The 24154-nt window shown below is 46.9% G+C and overlaps 1 protein-coding gene across 1 annotated transcript in view; it reads left to right on the top strand.

Moving 5' to 3' along the window:
• Positions 1–4476: 4476 nt before the first annotated feature.
• CREG2 (cellular repressor of E1A stimulated genes 2) overlaps positions 4477–24154 on the top strand; it is a 43104-nt gene continuing 23426 nt past the window's right edge. Inside the window, exons 1-2 of the mRNA XM_061168472.1 lie at positions 4477–4884; positions 7087–7256. Coding sequence (XP_061024455.1) covers positions 4477–4884; positions 7087–7256 — 578 coding nt within the window. The remainder of the gene's footprint in view (positions 4885–7086; positions 7257–24154) is intronic.

Below are 24154 nucleotides of genomic sequence, written 5' to 3'. Positions count from 1 at the left end.
TATACACGGAGGAGTGGGAGAGAGGGATAAATTAGGAGTTTGGGATTGACATATACACACGACTATATTTCAAATAGATAACCAACAAGGACCTACTGTATAGCACAGGGAATTCTGCTCCGTATTCTGTAATAACCTAACTGAGAAAAGAATTTGAAAAAGAATAGGTATATGTATATGTATACCTGAATCACTATGCTGTACACCTGAAACTAAGACAACTTTTTAAATCAACTCTACTCCAGTATAAAATAAAAATTTTTTAAGTTGTTTAGAATTATCTGAAAAAAATTTTTTTCAGAATAAATTGGATGTCCTAACAACTTCTAGTGACGACTTATGAGGATTTGTTTTTAATTTTGTTTCTAATCATTATTCACTCAGAGAGACCTGTGTACCCTCTACCCAGTTTCCCCTAATACTTATATCTTAAACAATTGGACTGTAACATCAAAAGCAGGAATTTGCCATTGATGCAATGTATGTGTAGAGTTCTAGCACTTTCTATGACCTGTGGGTTCATGTAACCACCACCACAGTCAAGATACAGAACTGTTGATCACCACAGAGATCTCCCTCATGCTACCGCTTTATATAGCCACACACCATCACTAACCCTTAGCAACAACTATGTCTTCCACCCCTATAATGTTGTCATTTTGTGAATGTTATATAAATGAAATCATACACTATGTAACCTTTGAGACTAGCTCTTTTTTCTCAGCAGGATGCTCTTAAGATACGCCCAAGTTGTTGCATTTATTAATAGTTTGTTTCTTTTTAGTGCTGAGGGGTATTCCATGGTATGGATACACTGCTGTTTGTTTATTCACATATTGAGGGACAGTCGGGTTGTTTCCAGTTTGGGCCTATTATGAATAAAGCTGCTATGAACAATGGTGTATACAGGTTTTTGTGGGGAACATATGTTTTTATTTCTCAGGGATAAATGCCCAGGAGTGCAATTGCTGGGAAGTATGGTAAATGTACATTTAGGTCTTTCTTTACCTGCCATCATTTTTCTTTTTGATGCCTAAATTATTCCATCTTTTCCCAGTGGAGGACCTTTCAAGTTGCTTCTTTTGACGTGTTTCGTTGGTCTTTTCTAGCTGCTGCTGCTTTTTTTGACTCGAGAAGACATCCCAGGCTCCTCTTGTACATTTCCAGCCCCAAACTTTAAATGGTGCTTTGTTACCTTTGACTATGTGCCTCTCATTGTCCTTGACAAAGTATTTGTTAATGGGAAGTGGTAGATAAGCAGCAGATATGCAATCCATTTTCTCCCATTACAAGTCAAATCTGCTTGTAAATATACCAAGGACCAATTTCCTGCAGCCAAACCTCATAGTATTTGCCAGGGGGGGAGTCCTTTTCTATAACAGCACATACATGGTGGTTCAGGATTGCTTACAATAAACAAATCTGAAATCTATGGGAAATGTTACCAAGCCAAGTAACTGAGCCCCAATTCAAAATAGCTCCTTCTTTGTGAAATCACCTCATGCATCATTTAGAGACCTCCTGAAGTACTCATACATTGCTAGTAGAACTATAAAACGGTCAAAAATCATTTTGGAAAACAGTTTGACAGTGTTTTCATCTGCTTGGGCTGTCATAACAAAATATCGTAAACTGGGTGGCTTAAAAAAATAGACATTTATTCCCCACGGTTCTGGAGGCTAGAAGTCCAAGATCAAGGTGCCAGGTGATGGGTTCCTGGTGAGAGCTCTCCTCCTGCTTGCAGACACCTGCCTTCTTGCTGTGTCCTTACATGGGCTTTCCTTGGAGCAGAAACACAGGGGGAGGGGGGCGCGGGGACTCTCCCTTTTCTCATAAGGCCATTAATCCCCTCATGACCTAATCTAACCTTACTTACCTTCCAAAAGCCCCATCTCCAAATACTGTCACATTAGGGGTTAGAAGTTCAACATATGAATTTGGGGGGCACAAACATTCAGTCCATAACAGAAAGTTCTGCATAAAATTAAACATATACCTACGCTATGACCCAATGATTTTATTCCTAGGTATTTACCCAAAGGAAAGAAAACATACATTCCCAAAAAGACTTGTAGAAGGATATTTATAGCAATTTTATTCCTAACAGATAACACCTGAAAACAATACTAATAACCATCATTAGGATAATGGATAAGCTAATTTCAGTAGGTTTATTGTATTCATCTGCTTGGGCTGCCATAACAATAAACTACAGATCTGGTGGCTTAAACAGCAGAAATTTATTTTCTCATAGTTCTAGAGGCTGGGGAGTCCAAGATCAAGGTTCCAGCTGATCCAGTTTCTGGTGAGGGCTCTCAAACCTGACATCTCGAAGGCCTGAGAACCAGGGGGACCAATGCAGTGAGTCCCAGCCTGAGTCCAAAGGCTCCAGAACCAGGAGTGTCGATGTCCAAGGGCAGCGGAGCAAAGATGTCCCACTTAGGCAGACAGCAAACCGGTCCTTGCTCTGCCTTTCTGTCCTATTCAGGCCTTCATTGGGTTGGATGACGCCCACTGCATTGGTGAGGGCGATCTTTACTCAACCTGATGCAAATGCTAATCTCTCCCAGAAACACAGACACGCCCAGAAATAACGTTTTACCAGCTATCTGGGCATCCCTTAGCCCAGTCAAGTTAACACATGAAATGAACCATTCAAACAAGCCAAAGACAATTCGTGACATATTTGAACACCCAAAGCCTGGAACATAGGAAATAAAATTAATTCTAATAAATCAATACAAAAAAGTACAGACAACCCAATAAAAATGGACAAAAGACATTAACAGGCGTTTCACAAAAGAGGGTATCCAGCTGGCCAATACTTGTATGAGAAGGTGATCAACCACATGAGCCATTAAAATAAAAATGAGTTATCACTACTCATCCACCAGATTGCTGGGGTGGGGGGCAGAAAACCTCGCAATAATCTGTGTTGATGAGACTGTGGAGCAACAGGAACTTCCACACACTGATGGTAGCAATAAATTGGTCCCATCGTTGAGGAAATCAGTGTGATGGTATATAATAAAATGAAACAGACTCATGCCCCAGAACCCGCAACTCCACTACAAGGTACATACTCGAGAGAGCTCTTGCGTGTGCGCACCTGTGCCTGAGCTTGGCATCCTCTCGAGAACCGAGTCTGAGAAGAGGACCTGCACCTAGCTAGTCATTCTGGGATGCAGTCCTACAGCACCAAAGTGCGGGGACTGATTAGAATGATTGGAACGCGGAGGGCGGAAAGCCATTCTAAGGGTGCATCACTGAGTTGGTTAGCATTGAGAGTAACCGGGGCTCAATCCTGTTGGAGACCCTCCGAGAAATTGTGTAGAGTGGCCCTCAGAATCATCCACTTGTGACTTGAAGTGGGGAGTATTTATCCTCTGGCTTTTGTACCCATTCGCCAAAGGTCGTGGCAATGGGGGGTTAATGTTCTGCACTCGTGGGTTTTCACATTGCTTAGTGGAACCCTACCTATGTCCCACGTGGCAGTTGGCACAGAGGCCCTGAGGCAGAAAGCAAGGGACATGCAGATTGGTGAGGTAACCTGCTGCTGTCTGTACTACCATTAGTTGGTTACCACAGCAACAACAGGAGAAAACAGAGGAGCCCAGAGAAGTGAGACAGAGCATAAAAGATACCAATACATCAGAATACAAGACTGTTCATAAAACTTTATTATTGGAAACAAGCCAACTTCCCATCAATAAGAGAATGTGTTTAAGGGTGGTGCATTCATACAATCCTCTGCCACACCATCCCGGCCACACTCTCCCTGGGTACTGCTGACTCCACTTTATTTTAGTGTATGCGTAGTGAGTAATTTGATTCTGCTTTTAGATTAACTGGAAGCAATGCCCTCCTGTCACAGCGAAGTGTAAGATGGTTACGGTCCTTACAGAGCAAGAGGATGGGCTTTGGCCTCAGACGGACTTGGTGCTAATCTTCATCATTCGCTCGGCTTCCTCTTCCATAAAATGATAACCATCCCTACCTTGTGTCTATTTCACAGCACATAACGCTTACTCCGCACCACACACTGTTCTAAGCCTCTCCAAATATTAACCCGTTCCATCCTCCCATCCCTCACTCCCATGATGTAAATACTGTTTTCTGCGTTTCCTAATGAAGGAACCGGGCACAGAGAGCTTACGTGACTCGGCAGGGCCACACAGCTGGTGAGTGGAGGAGTGCGCTGAGCCGGGATTTGAACCCCCCCCACCCCCCGTCTGGCTGCAAAACCTGTGCCATCCAGCGGGAAAGAAGCGCAACCCCGGCCCCAGCGGGCAGGGAGGACTGCGCACCGGGTCTTCAGCGCGTGCGGAGCCCCACCTCCCCACGCGGCGCACGGCTGCGAGGGCGGCCCGGGGCCCCACCCCCCCGGGCGCCTACGGCGAGGGCAGCGGGTCCCTCTCCGCGTCCGCCGTCGGGGGGCGCTGCCCGCGGTCCCCGGGGCCGGGCGCGCCCCGCAAGATGTCCGGGCGCCGCGGCCGGCAGCCCGGGCCCCGCCTGTCCTGGCTACTGTGCTGCAGCGCCCTGCTGTCCCGGGCCGCGGGCTACGTGCTCGTGAGCTCCGTGTCCTGGGCCGTCACCAACGAGGTGGACGAGGAGCTAGACAGCGCCTCCACCGAGGAGGCGCTGCCCGCGCTGCTGGAAGACTCGGGCAGCATCTGGCAGCGGAGCTTCCCGGCCTCGGCGCACAAGGAGGACGGTCACCTGCCGCCCCCGGAGGGCACCGCCCGCGCCAGGCCATCCCCCGCGCCGCCCGGGATGTTCTCCTACCGGCGCGAGGGCGGCGCGAGGCTGCGCCCGGGCACCGCCCGCTTCCTGGCCCACGCCAGCGCCTGGGGCTGTCTGGCCACCGTGTCCGCCCACGAGAAGGTAAGCCACCCCGCCGGGAGCGGCGTGCAGGGGACAGGGAGAGCCTGGGGCCACTCCCGCGCTCGGATCCAGGTCTAGAAGACGTGCGCTGGGGGCTGGATCGGCGTGGACAGCGTGTAATTAATGCAGCCAGATTGTGCTTCGGTTACCCTGGCACCCTGGCAAAGGCAGGAGGGGGGGTGCTGGGGGAGGGGACGACAAGCAGGCTTCCTGCCAGGTGGACGGGGACCGAAGCGCAGTCGAGAAGCGCAGTCTTGAAATGGCCAAAGAGGCGTGCAAATAACCAGCGCCTGACCAGAGACCTGGACAAAAGAAGCCAGAGCCACCTTTGGCATCACCGAGTAGCGCGTCCAGCCCCTGCCCGCCCATAGACCAGAGCTGCCCCATCACCTACTGACCCCGAAACCAAGTGGGGACCGGGGCTTTGGTGGAAACTTGCATTTTAAAAAATGGAATTCGAGAACTGTTCTGGAAAGGAGATTTATTGTGCGAAGCGTGTAAATGTTGGAGTGACAGCGCTGTAGTCAGCTGCAGCTTTCATCGTTCGTTTCACAGATGTTTTACTCACCTGTTAGACATGATTCCACGTGAAGTGGAAATGCCGTGGATACATGACGAGGATGTAACATCCATACGTGTACACCCTCCAGAAAGCTTTTAGGGCTGTTAAGGTAGATGTACGCGTTTTATTACAGGGCAATAATTTGAACTCCTATTTACTTCTTGCAAAAAAAAAAAAAAAAATACTGTTTTATGGAGTGTGTAAGTCATTGGCCAGGGGGAAGGTTCTGGGCCCAGCTCTGGGTCTCACCAGCTCTGAGACTGTGGCCAAGTCAATGGGTTCTCCACTTTGCTTTCCTCATCTATGAAATTAAGTGGTGGACTAGGTAGTTTTGAAGGTCCTTTTTTGCTTTGAAAAAAAAATATCTAAATGACAACTTTATTTTGATGAGAAATGATCTTAAGCTCTTTCACAGCTTCCAAATAGTTCTTCACAGCTATATCTTATGCTCCTAAGACATACCTTCAGAAGATATGAAGCTTAAATATGAAGCTGATCTTGGTTTAAAACACAGATCACTTCAAGCAATTAAAACTCTAGTGCCAGTGTATTCAAGGTATGACTTTCAACATCCCTTTTCTTAGCTTTGTTAGTAGTTCCCTTTTCCAGTATTGACGTATACTCCAAATGCAATAAATTCAGAGAACATTTACTACGTGCCTGGCATGTGTGCAAAGCATGACTCTACTCAGTTTGTGAGTGACCAGCTGAAAAACAGGATCTGGGAATGACATATTAGCATTTTGTAGGATTTCTTAACATTGGGTTTTCTTAAAAGATTAAAGCCACCCCTTATCACAATTCTACACACTGTTGTCATGCAACACTTCAAAGACAAAGACAGCCCCCGAGTTCTGAGCTAAGTAACAATGAGGAACGCTCCGTGAAGGGTAAAGGTCATGATGCTGGACCCAGCAGGGCTTGGGAAAAAACCTAAGAAATATTTGTGTACATGTCTGAGAATTTCATCTGCTCTACTGGATGATCGTGAGCAAAAAATTAGTTTAGCATGTTTATGTGTCTTCCTTGAAGCTAGAAGGATAAGAAAGCAAATCCCCATAAGTTGCTGAGTTATACTATTAAAATATTATTGATTACAATTTAAAAATGTGACTTATAAGTGAGAAAGTGGTGTGACCCTAAAGGAAACAATAACAGAAAGTTCCTGGAGTCCAAAGACCAGGTAAGATGTTAGGTTAAGACTTAGATTCTATCCCCAAAGTTGCCAAAAATATGGGGGAGGTGGTGAAGGCAGTGGGGCTCCCAAGGGCTAGCTTGTGAGAAAGGTTTTCGTGACCCTCCACCCTTCCATGATTTTCATTGCCTTTCCCCCAAATAACTTTCAGTTTAATAGAGTGTGTTTGCTATGTACCTGCAGCTTCAAGAATAATCCCCTAACCACCCCTCCTCTACAGATGCCACTGCTAAGCTCCTCTATAGACATTCTGGAGCCATCACTGGGTGAAGTGGGCAGGTTGGGAACCACTTCGCTTTGATTCATGACCTGTCAAAACCACGGTGATGCCATGCTGCCTTCGCACCCCCAACGCTATATTTCCTGGTCAGAGACACAGACTAAACTCCCAGCTCAAGTCAATCCACAACCCTGCATTGAAAAGGCCTTTTTTGGTGTTTGTTAGATCCCAGGACTGCCATTTGGGAACTGCCTGCCGGTCAGTGACGGCCCCTTCAACAACAGCACGGGGGTTCCTTTCTTCTATGTGACACCCAAGGACCTCCTGGTGGCTGATCTGATGAAGAACCCCACGGCCTCCCTCCTGCTGCCGGAATCTGAAGGAGAGTTCTGCAGGTAGGCGAGGGCCCGGCCTCCCCCATCCAGGTCCTCTGCACAAGGCAGGGAGGCTGTGGCTTTAACGGGGCCCTGAGATGCAAAGCAATGTCTTTGCCACTTGGCCAGGGGGCAGGTTCTGGGCCTGGCTCTGGGTCTCACCAGCTCCGAGACTGTGGCCAAGTCACTGGGTTCTCCACATTGCTTTCCTCATCTATGAAATTAAGTGGTGGACTAGGTAGTTTTGAAGGTTCTTTTTTGCTTTGAAAAAAATTATTGAAATCACGACTTTATTCTGATGATGGCAGTGATCTTAACCTCTTACGTGGCTTCCAAATGGTTTTTTTTTTGTTTGTTTGTTTGTTTTTTAAAGTATGAGGCCTGGAACTCTTTTTTTTTTTTTTTTTTAATTTATTTTTTGGCTGTGTTGGGTCTTCGTTTCTGTGCGAGGGCTTTCTCTAGTTGCGGCAAGTGGGGGCCACTCTTCATCGCGGTGCGCGGGCCTCTCACTGTCTCAGCCTCTCTTGTTGCGGCCTCTCTTGTTGCGGAGCACAGGCTCCAGACGCGCAGGCTCAGTAGTTGTGGCTCACGGGCCTAGTTGCTCCGCGGCATGTGGGATCTTCCCAGACCAGGGCTTGAACCCGTGTCCCCTGCATTGGCAGGCAGATTCTCAACCACTGCGCCACCAGGGAAGCCCCAAATGGTTTTTCACAGTTATATCTTAGGCTCCTAAGACACGTCTCCAGAAGATACAAAACTTAAATATGAAGCTGATCTTGGTTTAGAATACAAGTCATTTCAAACAATTAAAAGCCTAGAGCCAATGTGTTCCAGATACATTGGCAATGTATGTTGTAAAAATGTATTTTCACGTGGAAAGAGTATATATAGCCGTGGAATCAGATCAATAGAATTCTACCACTCATGAAGCTGTGTGATTTGGCGCAAGTTATTGAACCTTTGGGAGCCTCAGTTTCCTCATCTTTAAAATGGGAATAGCAGTTTCTACCTCCTAGGGTGATGGGGAGAGTTGGAAAGATTTGCAGCGTCTTGCACAACACCGGGTGGGTAAATGGCAGCTCTCTTTGTTACGGCAAAGGCAGGGGTGGGGGAGGGGAGGGGAGTGAAGGAAGAGCCAGTGGTTTGTCTCCAAGGCACATGCAGCATAGAATCTACTTATTGTTTTTCAAATTAATTTCTACCTGCCCCAGGGAGGTGTGTGCAATAAAGACCCAGAGTCCCTTAAATCACTTTCTCAAAAACTCTCTAAAAGAAAGGACTGTTGGGCAAAAATGGAGTACTGTATCCAACACCTTTGTCTGAAATCAAAATGTGGAGCTTGAGGTCCAATCCTGCCACCGCCGTGTCTGCACCGAGCTTGGGGAGGGCAGGGGGCGGGACGCACGTGAGAGGGCACCCCTGCAGGAGTAGCAGAGGCAGCGGGGGGCCTTGGGCAAGTCCCTTCACCTGTAATGTAGTGATGCTTTAAGAACTGGGATAAGACACCCCCAGCTCCAAAATGCTATGACTCTTTATGCAAAATATGAAAAACATATTAAGCAAACAAATGTGTCAGTTCTTTGAGGAGGGGAAGTGGTAATAATCAAAGCAACAACGCGCCATAAAATGCAGCCTGGATAAGACCCTGTCGCTTACCCCTGGGAGCTGATGGGAGATCCATCCATCCGGGTGGAGGCAGTTCAGCTGACCCAGTGCCCTATCGGGGATGGCAGGAAGCCAGGAAAAGGAGTGCCTCCTTTTTTCATGGAATAGTCTCCTTGTTCTTGGCCAGTCAAGCTTGCTGTTACTAGAAGTATATTCCCAGATACCTTTCTAGACGTCTGAGGTGTTCCTCATTCAGACAGCCTAAGAGCAGCCATTGTGCAGGGCACGTTGATCACAGACCCCAGAGCACACCTGTCCCTGGAGGTGGGCACAGAACACAGAGCAGAGGATGTACCGCAGCACTCAGGTTGTGGAGGGAATTGTCTACTGGAAGGTCCCAGGCAGCCGTCAGCAGGAGCTTGGGACCATGAGAAATCCAGCTTAGAGATGCCCTCTCCAGGGGCCGGGGCTGGGCACGCTTGCCTCCACGGCCTGGGACCATGTGTGCGGACCCTCTTCACAGCAGGTCGCGCTTGGAATTGCAGACCTCCGTGCAGCACACCAGGGTACCTGGATGAGGCAGCTCACGGCCGGAGGGGACCACCCAGCCCCACCCCACCCCCCAGGGCCAAGGGCATCAGTATCCCAGACCCTTGTAACTCTGGCCTGGAGGAGGAGGGATGAGCCGCCATCCACTGGTACCCCTCTGTCTAAGCCCTCATGTGAAACTCTACTCCCACGCACTGTGCCAGCTTCTGAAGTCTTAAAATATAATGTAAATAAATATCTACAAAATTAACTGTGGCCTTAGTAAGCATCACGCCTCGAAGCAGGGATTATCAGACAATGAGGCTTGTTGTCCCGCCAGGGTCCACTACTTTCCAGGACCTGCTTCAGCCCAGGTGTGATTCATCTGCGTGAAGCTCACGTTCCAAGTGCAGCATCACCCTGTAGGTTTTGCCTCCAGAATCTTGGTAATGTGGAGCACAGAGACTTAACAAGTCAAAGGCGGGCAAAGAGCAGAGCCCTGAATTGAACAACGCTCCTCGGGCCGCGGGAGCCTAAAGAAGCATCAGGTGGAAACGTCCGTGGCTAAGAACTTCCCTGACAAGCACCTGCGTGAAGTTCAAGGGGCCGCCTGCAAGGCTGCAGGAAGCTGCCCCTCCTGCCTGATCCCGGCCTGCAGAGATTCCCACAGAGCAGGGAGATCCAGAAAAGCACCCGCTTCTCACGATGATGACGGTAAATCAAGGACACCTGATCCTTTGACCTTTGGAAAGCATGAGAATCGCCTCCGTTCTGTGAAGCAGGTGTTCTTGTGAACTGCAAACTTGCAGCAGCATTTTTACCATCAGAGCTGGTGCATGCTGTGCGCTCATGTCCCTCTGCCTGTCTGTGCATTGGGGTGGAGGTGGATTTTCCCTAAGCGGGAAGACAAAGCCAGGACCAGGCCTGTCTGCACGATGCATCCTGAGGCTCCTGGAGGCCTGGGGGGCCATGTTTGTCTGAGGAGCCCTCAGAGCCTGAACGATAAACCAAGTTCGGACAGAGAGGAAGCAGCGTGGCCACTAATGCTCTGAGAGGAGGAAAGAGGTGCCTTCCCAGCCGTTTCCTGCAGGGTCCACTGGGCATCTCAGCTGCAGGCCTGCCTCTGCATCCATCAGGGTTAGCCCTGGTTCCTGCAGAGTCTGGACTGGGGCAGTCTGGTGAGCTCGGCCTCCACCGACAGGACATAGCTTGAGAAGGAAGCCGTCCAACAAACAGGAGCGAAGGTAAGTCTGATTCCACTGCAAGGGCAGGCTGAGCTGGCCCTCTGTACTTTAGAGCTCCATTGGGTGTACAGGACAATTGTATATATAATGTGTATGTGTTTAATAAGCAGATGGGTGGACAAGATAGAGAGAGAGAGGGAGAGAGAGATGGATGATGATAGATAGATAGATAGATAGATGTGTGTGTGTGGTTTCACATATTCAACTATTATCTATTCTGAGAACATACACTACAGTTGCCCCCAGCTGGTCTCCCCAGTTCACTCTCTCTCACCTTGATTTCATCCTCAATCCAATATCTGAAGTAATATTTCAAAACCCATATAAGACCCTGGGATTCCCCTGCTTAAACTCCTTCATTAGGAAAAATAGCAAAATCCTGAATATGGCCTAGGAGGCCCTGCCTGGAGGACACCTGCCTCCCTCTCAGAATAAATAATAGTGACTAATCCTTTGCTGATTGATTTAGTATGTGATTTATACCCTAGTTTTATTAAGTGGAGACGTTTAACCTGAAAACTTGTAATCTAAACTGGTGTATGTGTCTGGCATATAGCTAAGAAATGCTTTTGTAAAAAATTGAGATATAATTGATGTATAACGTTGGACATGGTGTTAATTTGATACATGTATGTATTGCAATATGGTTATCCCTGAAGTCTTAGCTAACATCTCTGTCACATCACGTAATTATCATTTCTTTTTTGTGGTGAGAACATTTAAGATCTAGTCTTTTAGCAACTTTGAAGTTTATAATACAGTATTGGTGGGTTTTTTGTTGGGGTTTTTTTTTGTTGTTTTTTTAAATTTTATTTAAATTTTATTTTTTTTTTGGCTGCGTTGGGTCTTAGTTGCGGCACACGGGATCTTAGCTGCTGCGCTCGGGCTTCTCTTTAGTTGTGGTGTGCGGGTTTTCTCTTCTCTAGTTGAGGCACGTGAGCTCAATAGCTGTGGCATGCAGGCTTAGTTGCCCAGCAGCATGTGGGATCTTAGTTCCTTGACCAGGGATCCAACCCACGTCCTCTGCATTGGAAGGCAGATTCTTTACCACTGGACCGCCAGGGAAGTCCCTGTAACACAGTACTGTTGAATATAATCACTATGTTGTGCATTAGATCTCCAGGACTTATTCGTCTTCTAACTGCAAGTTTGTGCATTTTGACCAACATCTCCCCAGCTTCCTAACCCCCAGGCCCTGGTAACCACCATTAAATCTCTGTTTCTATGAGTTTGGCTTTTTTAGATTCCACATATAAGGGATATCATGCAGTATTTGTCTTTGATTTATCTCAGCATAATGCCCTCAAAGTCCATCCATGTCGTTGCAAATGGCATTATTTCACCCTTTCTTATGGCTGAGTAGTATTCAATGGTATATATAGGTACCACATCATCTTTATCCATTCATCTGTTGATGGACATTTAGGTTGTTTCCACATCTAGGCTATCGTAAATAGTACTGCTATGAACATTGGGGTGCATGTATCTTTTCGAGTTAGAATTTTCATCTTTTCTGGATATATGCCCAGGAGTGGGATTGCTGGATCATATGATAGTTCTATTTTTAGTTTTTTAAGGAACATCCATACTGTTCTCCATAGTGGCTACACCAATTTACATTCCCACCAACAGTGTAGGAAGGTTCCCTTTTCTCCATACCCTCTCCAGCATTTATTCCTTGTAGACATTTTGATGATGGCCATTCTGACCAGTGTGAGGCGATACCTCATTGTAGTTTTGATTTGCATTTCTCTAGTAATTAGCGATGTTGAGCAGCTTTTCATGTACCTGTTGGCCATCTGTATGTCTTCTATTGGAGAAATGTCTATTCAGGTCTTCTGCCCATTTTTTGATTGGGTTGTTTGTTCTTTTGATATTGAGTTGTATGAGCTGTTTGTATATTTTGGATATTAACCCCTTGTCGGTCAAATCATTTGCAAATATTTTCTCCCAGTCCATAGGTTGTCTTTTTGTTTTGTTGATTGTTTCCTTTGCTGTACAAAAGCTTTTAAGTTTGATTACGTCCCATTTGTTTATGTTTGCTTTTATTTCTTTTGCCTTTGGAGACTGATCTAAGAAAATATTCCTATGATTTATGTCTGAGAATGCTTTACCTATGTTCTCTTCTAGGAGTTTTATGGTGTCATGTCTTATATTTAGGTCTTTAAACCATTTTGAGTTTACTTTTGTGTATGGTGTGTGCGGGTGTTCTAACTCCATTGATTTATGTGTAGCTGTCCAGCTTTTCCCAACATCATTTGTTGAAGAGACTGTCTTTCCTCCGTTGTTATTCTTGCCTTCTTTGTCGAAGGTTAATTGACCATAGCTGTGTGGGTTTATTTCTGGGCTCTCGATTCTGTTCCATTGATCTACTTGTCCATTTTTGGGGGGCACAGTCGTCTTGACTCCCATCTCAGGAGATATTGAATTAGGTGCTATTACCCTGTCCTTCTTCCTGGAGGAGAAAATTTGGAAAATGAATCTGACAGGATGATAAGTAGACAATGACTTTCAGTACTGAAAAAGGACAGAGTAACCAAGGAAAGTTTCTGGAGTATCTTACCTATTCAGCACCTCGCTTTGTGCTGGAGAGGGAAGGGGAAATCTGCGGGCCTTCTGGCTTCATGGGTAGCTGGAGTCAAGGTAGTCCGAGAGTGGAAAAGACAGAATAAGTGAGAACAGCATCTAGATTGCTACAGGGAGGCTATAAAGAGCAAACTCTCACAAATTAGAGTAGTGGAGTGACTTTCAATTCCATGGAGACAGAGTGAGGGTGACATACCATAATGATCTGGACAGCCTTGCCCCTCCCCCAGCCCAAAGATGAGAACCACTTGGGGGGACAAGGCTTCACAGTTTGAAGGAACTCCGAGGTGAGTTCTGACACTGCTTTAGGTTAGTTAGGACGTGGGGTGGGTCTGATATGCATTTCCTGGGTTTCCAGTGAAGGCCTGCTGAGAACCGCAGTCCAGCCCCCGGATGACTCACGTCATTTATAAAACAAAGTCAAGATTACAGTCTGAGAATGGTAGGAAGGGAAGTGGCTTTTCCACCTCATCGTTCATTACATCCATCCAAACCAGAACCTACAAACATGTCTTGCCTAATTATTGTTAGTTTGTTTACAGTTTGTTTTATTTAGTTATTCTGTTTACCCCTTTGTGCTGTGATTTCTTCATTTAATTCGTTAGATGAATTAGGGATGTGAATCTGTTTCCTAGCTCAGGTGAAGATGACAAGTTGAGAATAAGATTCCAGATTGCAAGATTCACCAGCAATCAGCAACCTCTTCTTTCCCATTTCCTCTCCCTTCAACACGTCAGCATGTACAGATGCTCCTGGAACTCAGTGAATTTATGCTCAAACCGGGGGCCCAGTTGTATAGAGATTCACTGAAAATTGACTTGACAAAGAAAGCCCACTTGAGAAATTTCTGTTCCATTGAAACGTCTTTCCTTACCGAGCTCGCAGGCCTGAATGCCGTGGATTTAGGTTTTGCATCTTAGCCAAAGCAAAGCAAGCCCTCAGGACCAGAATGAACCACATTCTGCTGGCATAGGCTCATCTTTTGTGTTGAAGATCTGGAAATAAATGGAATCCAGAGGCTTTTCCTAAAATGAAAAAATGTTTTCATTTGATAGTTTGGACAAATGTTAGGTTTCTAGAAAGACAGAGTTGATTATCAAGAAGGGAAGATCTGAAGACGCTTTATTCCTTTTCCCCAAAAGCCTTTTAACAACAGGTGGTCGTGGCCATTGCCATGGGTCACAGCCCCTTTCCTGTCCCAGGCCGAAAGCATCCCTGCCAAACAGTGGTCAGAGCTCTGATTGACCAGGCCTCTGTGATTTGGCATCAGAGGAGATGCTAAGATTCTAGTTTTTAAAGTATCTAGTTTCTGAAGGGGAGGTGCCAGACCATGACTAGATTGAAGCCCTGTGGGCATATAGGACCAAGAATGGGAGCCTTTCAGAATGATGACCCATAAGGGGTGCCTATTACAGAGGCAATTCAGCGCTGAAGAATCACACATCAAAAGGTGTTGCTCACATACAGTTTCGGGCAGCGTGCTTGAGCATAGATTCCTGCCCTAGCCTATGAGCAGGCCCTGCATTTTATAGGCGTGTTGACCGGAGAAGAAACTGCTTTGGTGAAACAGGATAAATAAGAGGAGGGTGTTGGTGGGAGGGTTGGCCTGCCTTTATGTGCCGTTATGTGCCGTGGGTCCCGGATGAACACTTAGCACAGACAACCAAATTGTATGCACTGAGTTTAATCCTTTTTTTCTGTGCTGAAAATAAAAAGAGATTCCAGAAATCTAAATGCCCCTTAGCCATCTCTATCTTTTCAACTGTTTTTGTCAGAAGAAAAGATATTGTTGAATGATAGCTGAAAGCCTCAGCCCAGCCTAATTCCAAACGCAGGCTCTGTGAGTGGCTCCCTAGAACTGCATGGAGGGCACCCTTCCATCGTTCTTTAGATGAGCCCCATCAAGTGAACGTACAGAATAAGCCTGTGCTTGCAGCAGCTTGCCTTCTAATAGCCAAGATGTATCTCACGTCCACCTGGGACGTGATGAGCATTTCAAAGTACAGGGCCCAGCCCTAATCAGATAAAGACACTGAGTTCACTTTCTCTTCTCTGAATTCTGTTCATTCCCCTTGAAGGCAACATATAAATCTTCTAAATAAATTGCTCTCTGTCCGGGTTCACGTTACCTCTTCTCCTACACCCACACGTTCCTGTAATCAGAAAGTTAACATTGACTCAAGTAACTTTTATTATTTTATTTATTTTTTTAAATTTATTTATTTTTGGCTGTGTTGGGTTTTCGTTGCTGCACGCGGGCTTTCTCTAGTTGCGGGGAGCGGGGGCTACTCTTTGTTGTGGTGCGCAGGCTTCTCATTGCAGTGGCTTCTCTTGTTTCGGAGCACAGGCTCTAGACACACGGGCTTCAGTAGTTGTGGCACACGGGCTTAGTTGCTCCAGGGCATGTGGGATCTTCCCGGACCAGGGCTCTAGCCCATGTCCCCTGCATTGGCAGGCGGATTTTTAACCACTGAGCCACCAGGGAAGCCCTCAAGTAGCTTTTAAAAGAGCTGTCTGGGGACTTCCCTGGTGGTGCAGTGGTTAAGGATCCGCCTGCCAATGCAGGGGACATGGGTTCGAGCCCTGGTCCGGGAAGATCTCACATGCACCAGAGCAACTAAGCCCATGCGCCACAACTACTGAGTCTGTGCTCTAGAGCCCACGAGCCACAACTGCTGAGCCCACGTGCCACAACTACTGAAGCCCGTGCACCTAGAGCCCGTGCTCCGGAATAAGAGAAGCCACTGTGATGAGAAGCCCGCTCGCCACAACTAGAGAAAGCCCGCGTGCAGCAACGAAGACCCAACGCAGCCAAAAATAAATAAATAGATAAATAAAATAAATTTAAAATAAAATAAAAGAGCTGTCTGGGAAGAGAGTCAGAGAACCCTGCAGAGAGAAAGCTTAGTGAGCAGATGTTTGAGTATTCTCTTCCTTCTTCTACTCATTTCTCTGGCCAGCTCACCTAACAACCTGCAACCACTTCTCTCTCCCTTATTTTGTTTCAGCTCCATGAATTTTTGTGCCCATGGTTCCCAGGGGATCCACTTCATGAAGCCACTGATGATTCCAGTTTCTCTGTCCTTATGTTACCATTTTCCTGCATCTTCCAGCTCCTTTTTGCCATCCAGTTCCCAAATATTCTACTTACCTGTTAGACATGATTCCATTGTGAGCTGAAATGACATGAATTGACAATGAGGTTGTAAGTCCCATAAATATACACCCACCAGAAAGCTTTTAGAGTTAAGATAGATGTAAGGGTTTTATTACAAGGCCCCTAGCCTCTGGCAGTCACCAATTTATCTTCTGTCTCCGTGGATTTGCCTCTTCTGGACATTTCATATAAATGGAATTATATAATATGTGGCTTTTTAAACTTAACTATAGTTGATTTACCATATTGTGTTAGTTGTAGGTGTACATCTTCAGGTTCTTTTCCATTATAGATTATTATAAGATACTGAATATAGTTCCCTGTGCTATACAGTAAATCCTTGTTGTTTACCTATTTTATATGTAGTGGTGTGTATCTGTTAATCCCATACTCCTAATTTATCCCTACCCTTCCCTTTCCTTTTTGGTAACCATAAGTTTGTTTTCTACGTCTGTGAGTCTGTTTCTGTTTTGTAAATAAGTTGTATTATTTTTTTGGATTCCACATGTAAGTGATGTCATATAATATTTGTCTTTCTCTGTCTGACTTCACTTAGTATGATAATCTCTAGATCTGTCCATGTTGCTGCAAATGGCAATATTTCATTCCTATTTTTATGGCTGAGTGATGGTTCATTGTATATACCACATCTTCTTTATCCATTCATCTGTTGATGGACACAAGTGACTTCCATGTCTTGGCTATTGTAAATAGTGCTGCTATGAACATTGGTGTATATTATGTGGCTTTTGTGACTACTTTCTTTCACTTAGCACAATGTTTTCTGGGTTCATTATGTTGTAACATGTATCAGTACTTCATTCCTTTTTATAGACAAATACTATTCCATTGTATAAATATGCCACATTTTATTTATCCAGCCATCAGTTGATGGAAATTTGTTTCCACATTTTGGCTATTAGAATGCTGCTGTGAGTATTTGTGTGTAAGTTTTGTGTGGACGTATGTTTTCCATTCTCTTTGGTATATATCTAGGCGTGGAATTGCTGGATCATATGGTAACTATATGTTTAACTTTTTGCAGAACTGTTTTCCTCAGTGGCTGCACCGTTTTATATACCCACCAGCAATGTATGAGGGCTCCAGTTCATCTACATTCTCACCAACACTTGTTATTGTCTGCCTTTTTTATTATAGCCATCCTAATGGGTGCAAAGTGGTGTCGCATTGTGTTTGTTTTTTTTTTTAATTATTTATTTAATGAATTATTTATTTATTTTTGGCTGTGTTGGGTCTTCGTTTCTGTGCGAGGGCTTTCTCTAGTTGCGGCAAGCGGGGGCCACTCTTCATCGCGGTGCGCGGGCCTCTCACTGTCGCGGCCTCTCTTGTTGTGGAGCACAGGCTCCAGACGCGCAGGCTCAGCAGTTGTGGCTCACGGGCCCAGTTGCTCCGCGGCATGTGGGATCTTCCCAGACCAGGGCTCGAACCCGTGTCCCCTGCATTGGCAGGCAGATTCTCAACCACTGCACCACCAGGGAAGCCCGCATTGTGGTTTTGATATGCATTTCCCTAATGACTAATGATGCTGAGCGTCTTATGTGTTTATTGGCTATTTGTAAATCTTCTTTGGAGAACTGTCTATTCAAAGCCTTTACCTATTTTTAAATTGGGTTATTTGCCTTTTTATATTAGATTGTAAGATTTCTTTATACATTCTGGATATGACCCTTATCAGACATATAATCTGCAAATATTTTCCTAATGCATTTTTATCTAATTTTCTCTTCTTTAGTCATTGGAAGAAAAGAAAAACTAAAGATTCAATATGACATTCCAATTGTACATATTCTTGGTCAATGTCCTTTTGCTTCTTCTTCTTTATTTTTTTTTCCCCTAACTTTTAAATTTGGGCTTTGTTTTTTTTTAAAACGATTTTTTAAAATTGAAGTATCTTTGCTTCTATAAGCTGGACCTTCCCCATGAGAAAAACACACAATTGAAGTAACTTTCCTGAGATAATACAGAAGTGTACCTAAGTTATCTAGTGTGTAGAAATACTAAGAAAATGTCTGACCAAGAAAAAAAAAGATTTTAATTAATTGGCTTACGAAGGGATTTGAGAAGGAAAGCTGATACTCTAATAATGTAAAGACAAAGTAGGAGATACTGATAATGAATTCAATTAAACATTAATTGAATTAAGCATCCTTTATACAAAGGAACATACTAAATATTGCATTGAGAATGAGAATTTGTCCTTCAAATGATATGCATTGAGCACTTCACTAATGCCAGGCATGCATAGGTAAGACTTAGAGACACAGGGTCCTCCCTGCTTCTTTGTCATCAGTCATTTGAATCCAGAGGGTGAGATCTAACACATGACCACATATATAAAGGGCCCCCCTTTGTTAAAACCATGCCCTTCCACAACAGGGGAGGAATAGAATTCCACATTGTAGCTGTGATTTCCACCAACTCAGCCTCTTTACATCCTGTCTATCCATCCACCTCTCCATCCTTTCCATCTCATCCAACTCAACCTGACTTGGCCTTCAAATGTAAGATACTAACCTCCTGAAAGTTCCTTCCATTCTTTACTGCTCTGTTCCCATCTTAAGGCTGTGTTCAAATTTTCGAGTCCCAGCAACTGTTTCCCCAGGATGCATTTCATTTTCTGTCTGATTTTCTTTCTTTTCACTCGTGAGGACTGCCTGGGTCTCATCCCCTGGGCTCAGACCCAGACCCCTCCCTCCGAGAAGACCACTCGGCCCCTCAGTCTGCCAGGACAGGGGGTGTTTGCACGCGCCCCCTGCCCCTTGCTGATCCTGGTTCACTCACTTCCTTTCCGCCTTTTTCTCCTGACTGACTGAGCTGCAGGCAAATGTGATTCATGCAGCAGCAAAGCTTTCCCTGTAAAATGGGACAAGACTCCAGTGTACTTAGAAGTACTTTCAGCCTGGCAGAGCCCTGGCCGTCCACTCCTGCCTTTCATTTTCCAGGTTAGGAAACCGAGGGCCTGAAAGCTGCAAGACAGGCAGATGGATAATACGGTATTCAGTTTCCGTAACACCCCCTGTCTCCACCGCACCGTCTCTGCAGCTGGCTCTCCTCCTGGTCCAGCGCCCCCCTGCCACCCGGCTTCTGCTCTCCCTGTCGACCCTTCTTTCCTTTCCAGTGAATGAAGGGGTCCAGCACCAGGCAGCTTCCCGTCTTCTAGTTCATCGTTTGCTGCACACCTCTCAGCAAGGTAGACAATAGGATTTTGGAAAAGAACAACTGAACCTTCAGTGCAGGGATGGGGGCACTAGGTAATGTGTGTGTTACATGTTAGACTAGAGAGACAGCCCCTGGATCCGCCGTGATGCGGGATAAGAAAAAAAGCAGAGCGCACTCTGAGGGCTCCTGTGGTCTGTGCATGACTCTGTGGGGAGTTGCTGTCCTATTTCTTTCTTTTTTTTTTTTTTTATTGGCTGTGCCTCACGGCATGCGGGATCTTAGTTCCCCGATCAGGGATCACACCCATGTCCCCTGCAGTGGAAGTGCAGAGTCTTAACCAGTGAACCACCAGGGGATTCCCTGCTGTCCTATTTCAACATCATCCAGGCTGACGCCAGGGGGACCACGGTGGAGTTAAGATTCTCAGGTGGCCAGAGCTGAGCACTGCGCCCTGCCGGCCCAGGGCGAGGTCTCAGCTGAGCTGGCAGATGGCAGAGGGAGCTTGGCTGGATCGTGGAAGTAGTTGCAGGGCAGCATCCGGTCAAGAGGACAGCACTGCCGGGGAGGAGCTGCCAGGGCACCCCAGCCTGCACCCTAGAAGATCATCAGATGGTGGGGATGAGGGGTCAAAGGATCCCAGGATGACTCCACGACCCCATGGTCCCAATCTGGCTGCTAGCTCAGGGCCTGGGAACAGGACCGAGGGTTGATACTGGAACCCTCTGGCCTGGGAACATGACCAGGTTTGATTCTGGAACCCTCTGGCCTGCGAACATGACTGAGGTTTGATTGTGGAACCCTGTGGCCTGGGAACATGACTGAGGTTTGATTCTGGAACCCTCTGGCCTGGCAACATGACCGAGGTTTGATTGTGGAACCCTCTGGCCTGGGAAAATGCCTGAGGCTTGATTCTGGAAACCTGTGGCCTGGGAACATGACTGAGGTTTGATTCTGGAACCCTGTGGCCTGGGAACATGTCTGAGGTTTGATTCTGGAACCCTGTGGCCTGGGAACATGACATCGGTTTGATTCTGGAACCCTGTGGCCTGGGGACATTACTGAGGTTTCATTGTGGAACCCTCTAGCCTGGGAACATGACTGAGGCTTGATTGTGGAACTCTGTGGCCTGGGAACATGACTGAGGTTTGATTGTGGAACCCTCTGGCCTGGGAACATGACTGAGGTTTGATTCTGGAACCCTATGGCCTGGGGACATGACTGAGGTTTCATTGTGGAACCCTCTAGCCTGGGAACATGACTGAGGTTTGATGGTGGAACCCTGTGGCCTGGGAACATGACTGAGGTTTGATTGTGGAACCCTGTGGCTTGGGAACATGACTGAGGTTTGATTGTGGAACCTTCTGGCCTGTGAACATGATTGAGGTTTGATTGTGGAACCCTCTGGCCTGGGAACATGACTGAAGTTTGATTGTGGAACCCTGTGGTCTGCGAACATGACTGAGGTTTCATTGTGGAACCCTCTGGCCTGGGAAAATGACAGACGTTTGATTATGGAACCCTGTGGCCTGGGAACATGATTGAGGTTTGATTCTGGAACCCTGTGGCCTGGGAACATGATTGAGGTTTGATTCTGGAACCCTGTGGCCTGGGAACATGACATCGGTTTGATTCTGGAACCCTGTGACCTGGGAACATGACTGAGGTTTGATTGTGGAACCCTGTGGCCTGGGAACATGACTGAGGTTTGATTCTGGAACCTTGTGGCCTGGTAACATGACTGAGGTTTGATTCTGGAACCCTCTGCCCTGGGAACATGACTGAGGTTTGATTGTGGAACCCTCTGGCCTGGGAACATGACTGAGGTTTGATTCTGGAACCCTGTGGCCTGGGAGCATGACTGAGGTTTGATTCTGGAACCCTGTGGCCTGGGAACATGACTGAGGTTTGATTGTGGAACCCTCTGGCCTGTGAACATGACTGAGGTTTGACTGTGGAACCCTGTGGCCTGGCAACATGATTGAGGCTTGATTCTGGAACTCTCTGGCCTGGGAACATGACTGAGGTTTGATTGTGGAACCCTCAGGCCTGGGAAAATGACTGAGGCTTGATTCTGGAACCCTGTGGCCTGGGAACATGACTGATGTTTGTTTGTGGAACCCTGTGGGCTGGGAACATGACTGAGGTTTGATGGTGGAACCATGTGTCCTGGGAACATGACGGAGGTTTGATTGTGAAACACTCTGACCTGGGAACATGACTGAGGTTTCATTCTGGAAACCTCTGTCCTGAGAACATGACTGAGGTTTGATTGTGGAACCCTCTCGCCTGGGAACATGACTGAGGTTTGTTTCTGGAACCCTCTGGCCTGGGAACATGGCTGAGGCATGATTCTGGAACCCTGTGGCCTGGGAACATGACTGAGGTTTGATTGTGGAACCCTGTGGCCTGGGAACATAACTGAGGTTTGATGGTGGAATATTCTGGCCTGGGAACATGACTGAGGTTTGATTGTGGAACTCTCTGGCCTGGGAACCTAACTGAGGCTTGATTGTGGAACCCTGTGGCCTGGGAACATGACATCGGTTTGATTCTGGAACTCTGTGGCCTGGGAACATGACGGAGGTTTGATTGTGGAACCCTCTGGCCTGGGAAAATGACTGAGGCCTGGTTCTGGAACCCTGTGGCCTGGGAACATGACTGAGGTTTCATTCTGGAGACCTGTGGCCTGGGAACATGACTGAGGTTTGATTGTGGAACCCTCTGACCTGGGAACATGACTGAGGCTTGATTGTGGAACGCTGTGGCCTGGGACCATGGCTGAAGTTTGATTGTGGAACCGTCTGGCCTGGGAACAGGACTGAGGCTTGATTCTGGAACCCTGTGGCCTTGGACCATGACTGAGGTCTGATTCTGGAACCCTGTGGCCTGGGAACATGACTGAGGCATGATTCTGGAACCCTGTGGCCTGGGAACATGACTGAGGTTTGATTCTGGAACCCTTTGGCCTGGGAACATGACTGAGGTTTGATTCTGGAACTCTCTGGCCTGAGAACATGACTGAGGATAGATTGTGGAACCCTCTGGCCTGGGAACATAACTGAGGTTTGACTGTGGGACCCTGTGGCCTGGGAACTTGATTGAGGGTTGATTGTGGAACCCTCTGGTCTGCGAACATGACTGAGGTTTCATTGTGGAACCCTCTGGCCTGGGAAAATGACAGACGTTTGATTATGGACCCCGGTGGCCTGGGAACATGATTGAGGTTTGATTCTGGAGACCCTGTGGCCTGGGAGCATGTCTCAGTTTTGATTCTGGAACCCTGTGGCCTGGGAACATAACATCGGTTTGATTCTGGAACCCTGTGCCCTGGGAACATGACTGAGGTTTGATTCTGGAACCCTGTGGCCTGGGAACATGACTGCGGTTTGATTCTGGAACCCTCTGGCCTGGGAACATGACTGAGGTTTGATTGTGGAACCCTCAGGCCAGGGAAAATGACTGAGGCTTGATTGTGGAACCCTGTGTCCTGGGAACATGACATCTGTTTGATTCTGGAAACCTGTGGCCTGGGAACATGACTGAGGTTTGTTTGTGGAACCCTGTGGGCTGGGAACATGACTGAGGTTTGATGGTGGAACCATGTGTCCTGGGAACATGACTGAGGTTTGATTGTGGAACCCTGTGGCCTGGGAACATGACCAGGTTGAATTCTGGAATCCTCTGGCCTGGGAACATGACGGAGGTTTGATTGTGAAACGCTCTGGCCTGGGAATATGACTGAGGTTTCATTCTGGAACCCTCTGGCCTGGGAACATGATAGGTTTGATTGTGGAACCCTGTGTCCTGGGAACATGACTGAGGTTGGATTCTGGAACCCTGTGGCCTGGGAACATGACTGAGGTTTGATTGTCGAACCCTCTGGCCTGGGAACATGACTGAGGCTTTATTGTGGAAACCTGTGGCTTGTGAACATGACATCCGTTTGATTGTGGAACTCTGTGGCCAGGGAACATGACTGAAGTTTGATTCTGGAACCCTGTGGCATGGGAACATGCCTGAGGTTTGACTCTGGAAGCGTCTGGCCTGGGAACATGACTGAGGTTTGATTGTGGAACCCTCTGACCTGGGAACATCACTGAGGTTTGATGGTGGAAACCTGTGGCCTGGGAACATGACTGAGGTTGATTGTGGAACCTTCTGGCCTGTGAACATGATTGAGGTTTGATTGTGGAACCCTCTGGCCTGGGAACATGACTGAAGTTTGATTGTGGAACCCTCTGGTCTGCGAACATGACTGAGGTTTCATTGTGGAACCCTCTGGCCTGGGAAAATGACAGACATTTGATTATGGAACCTTGTGGCCTGGGAACATGACATCGGTTTGATTGTGGAACCCTCTGACCTGGGAACATGACTGAGGTTTGATTGTGGAACCCTGTGGCCTGGGAACATAACTGAGGTTTCATTCTGGAAACCTCTGTCCTGAGAACATGACTGAGGTTTGATTGTGGAACCCTCTTGCCTGGGAACATGACTGAGGTTTGTTTCTGGAACCCTCTGGCCTGGGAACATGATAGGTTTGATTGTGGAACCCTGTGGCCTGGGAACATGACTGAGGTTTGATTCTGGAACCCTTTGGCATGGGAACATGACTGAGG

This window comes from Eubalaena glacialis, chromosome 14 (assembly GCF_028564815.1).
Source record: "Eubalaena glacialis isolate mEubGla1 chromosome 14, mEubGla1.1.hap2.+ XY, whole genome shotgun sequence".
In the NCBI taxonomy this organism is placed as follows: Eukaryota; Metazoa; Chordata; class Mammalia; order Artiodactyla; family Balaenidae; genus Eubalaena; species Eubalaena glacialis.
This window is presented reverse-complemented; position numbering and strand designations above follow the sequence as displayed.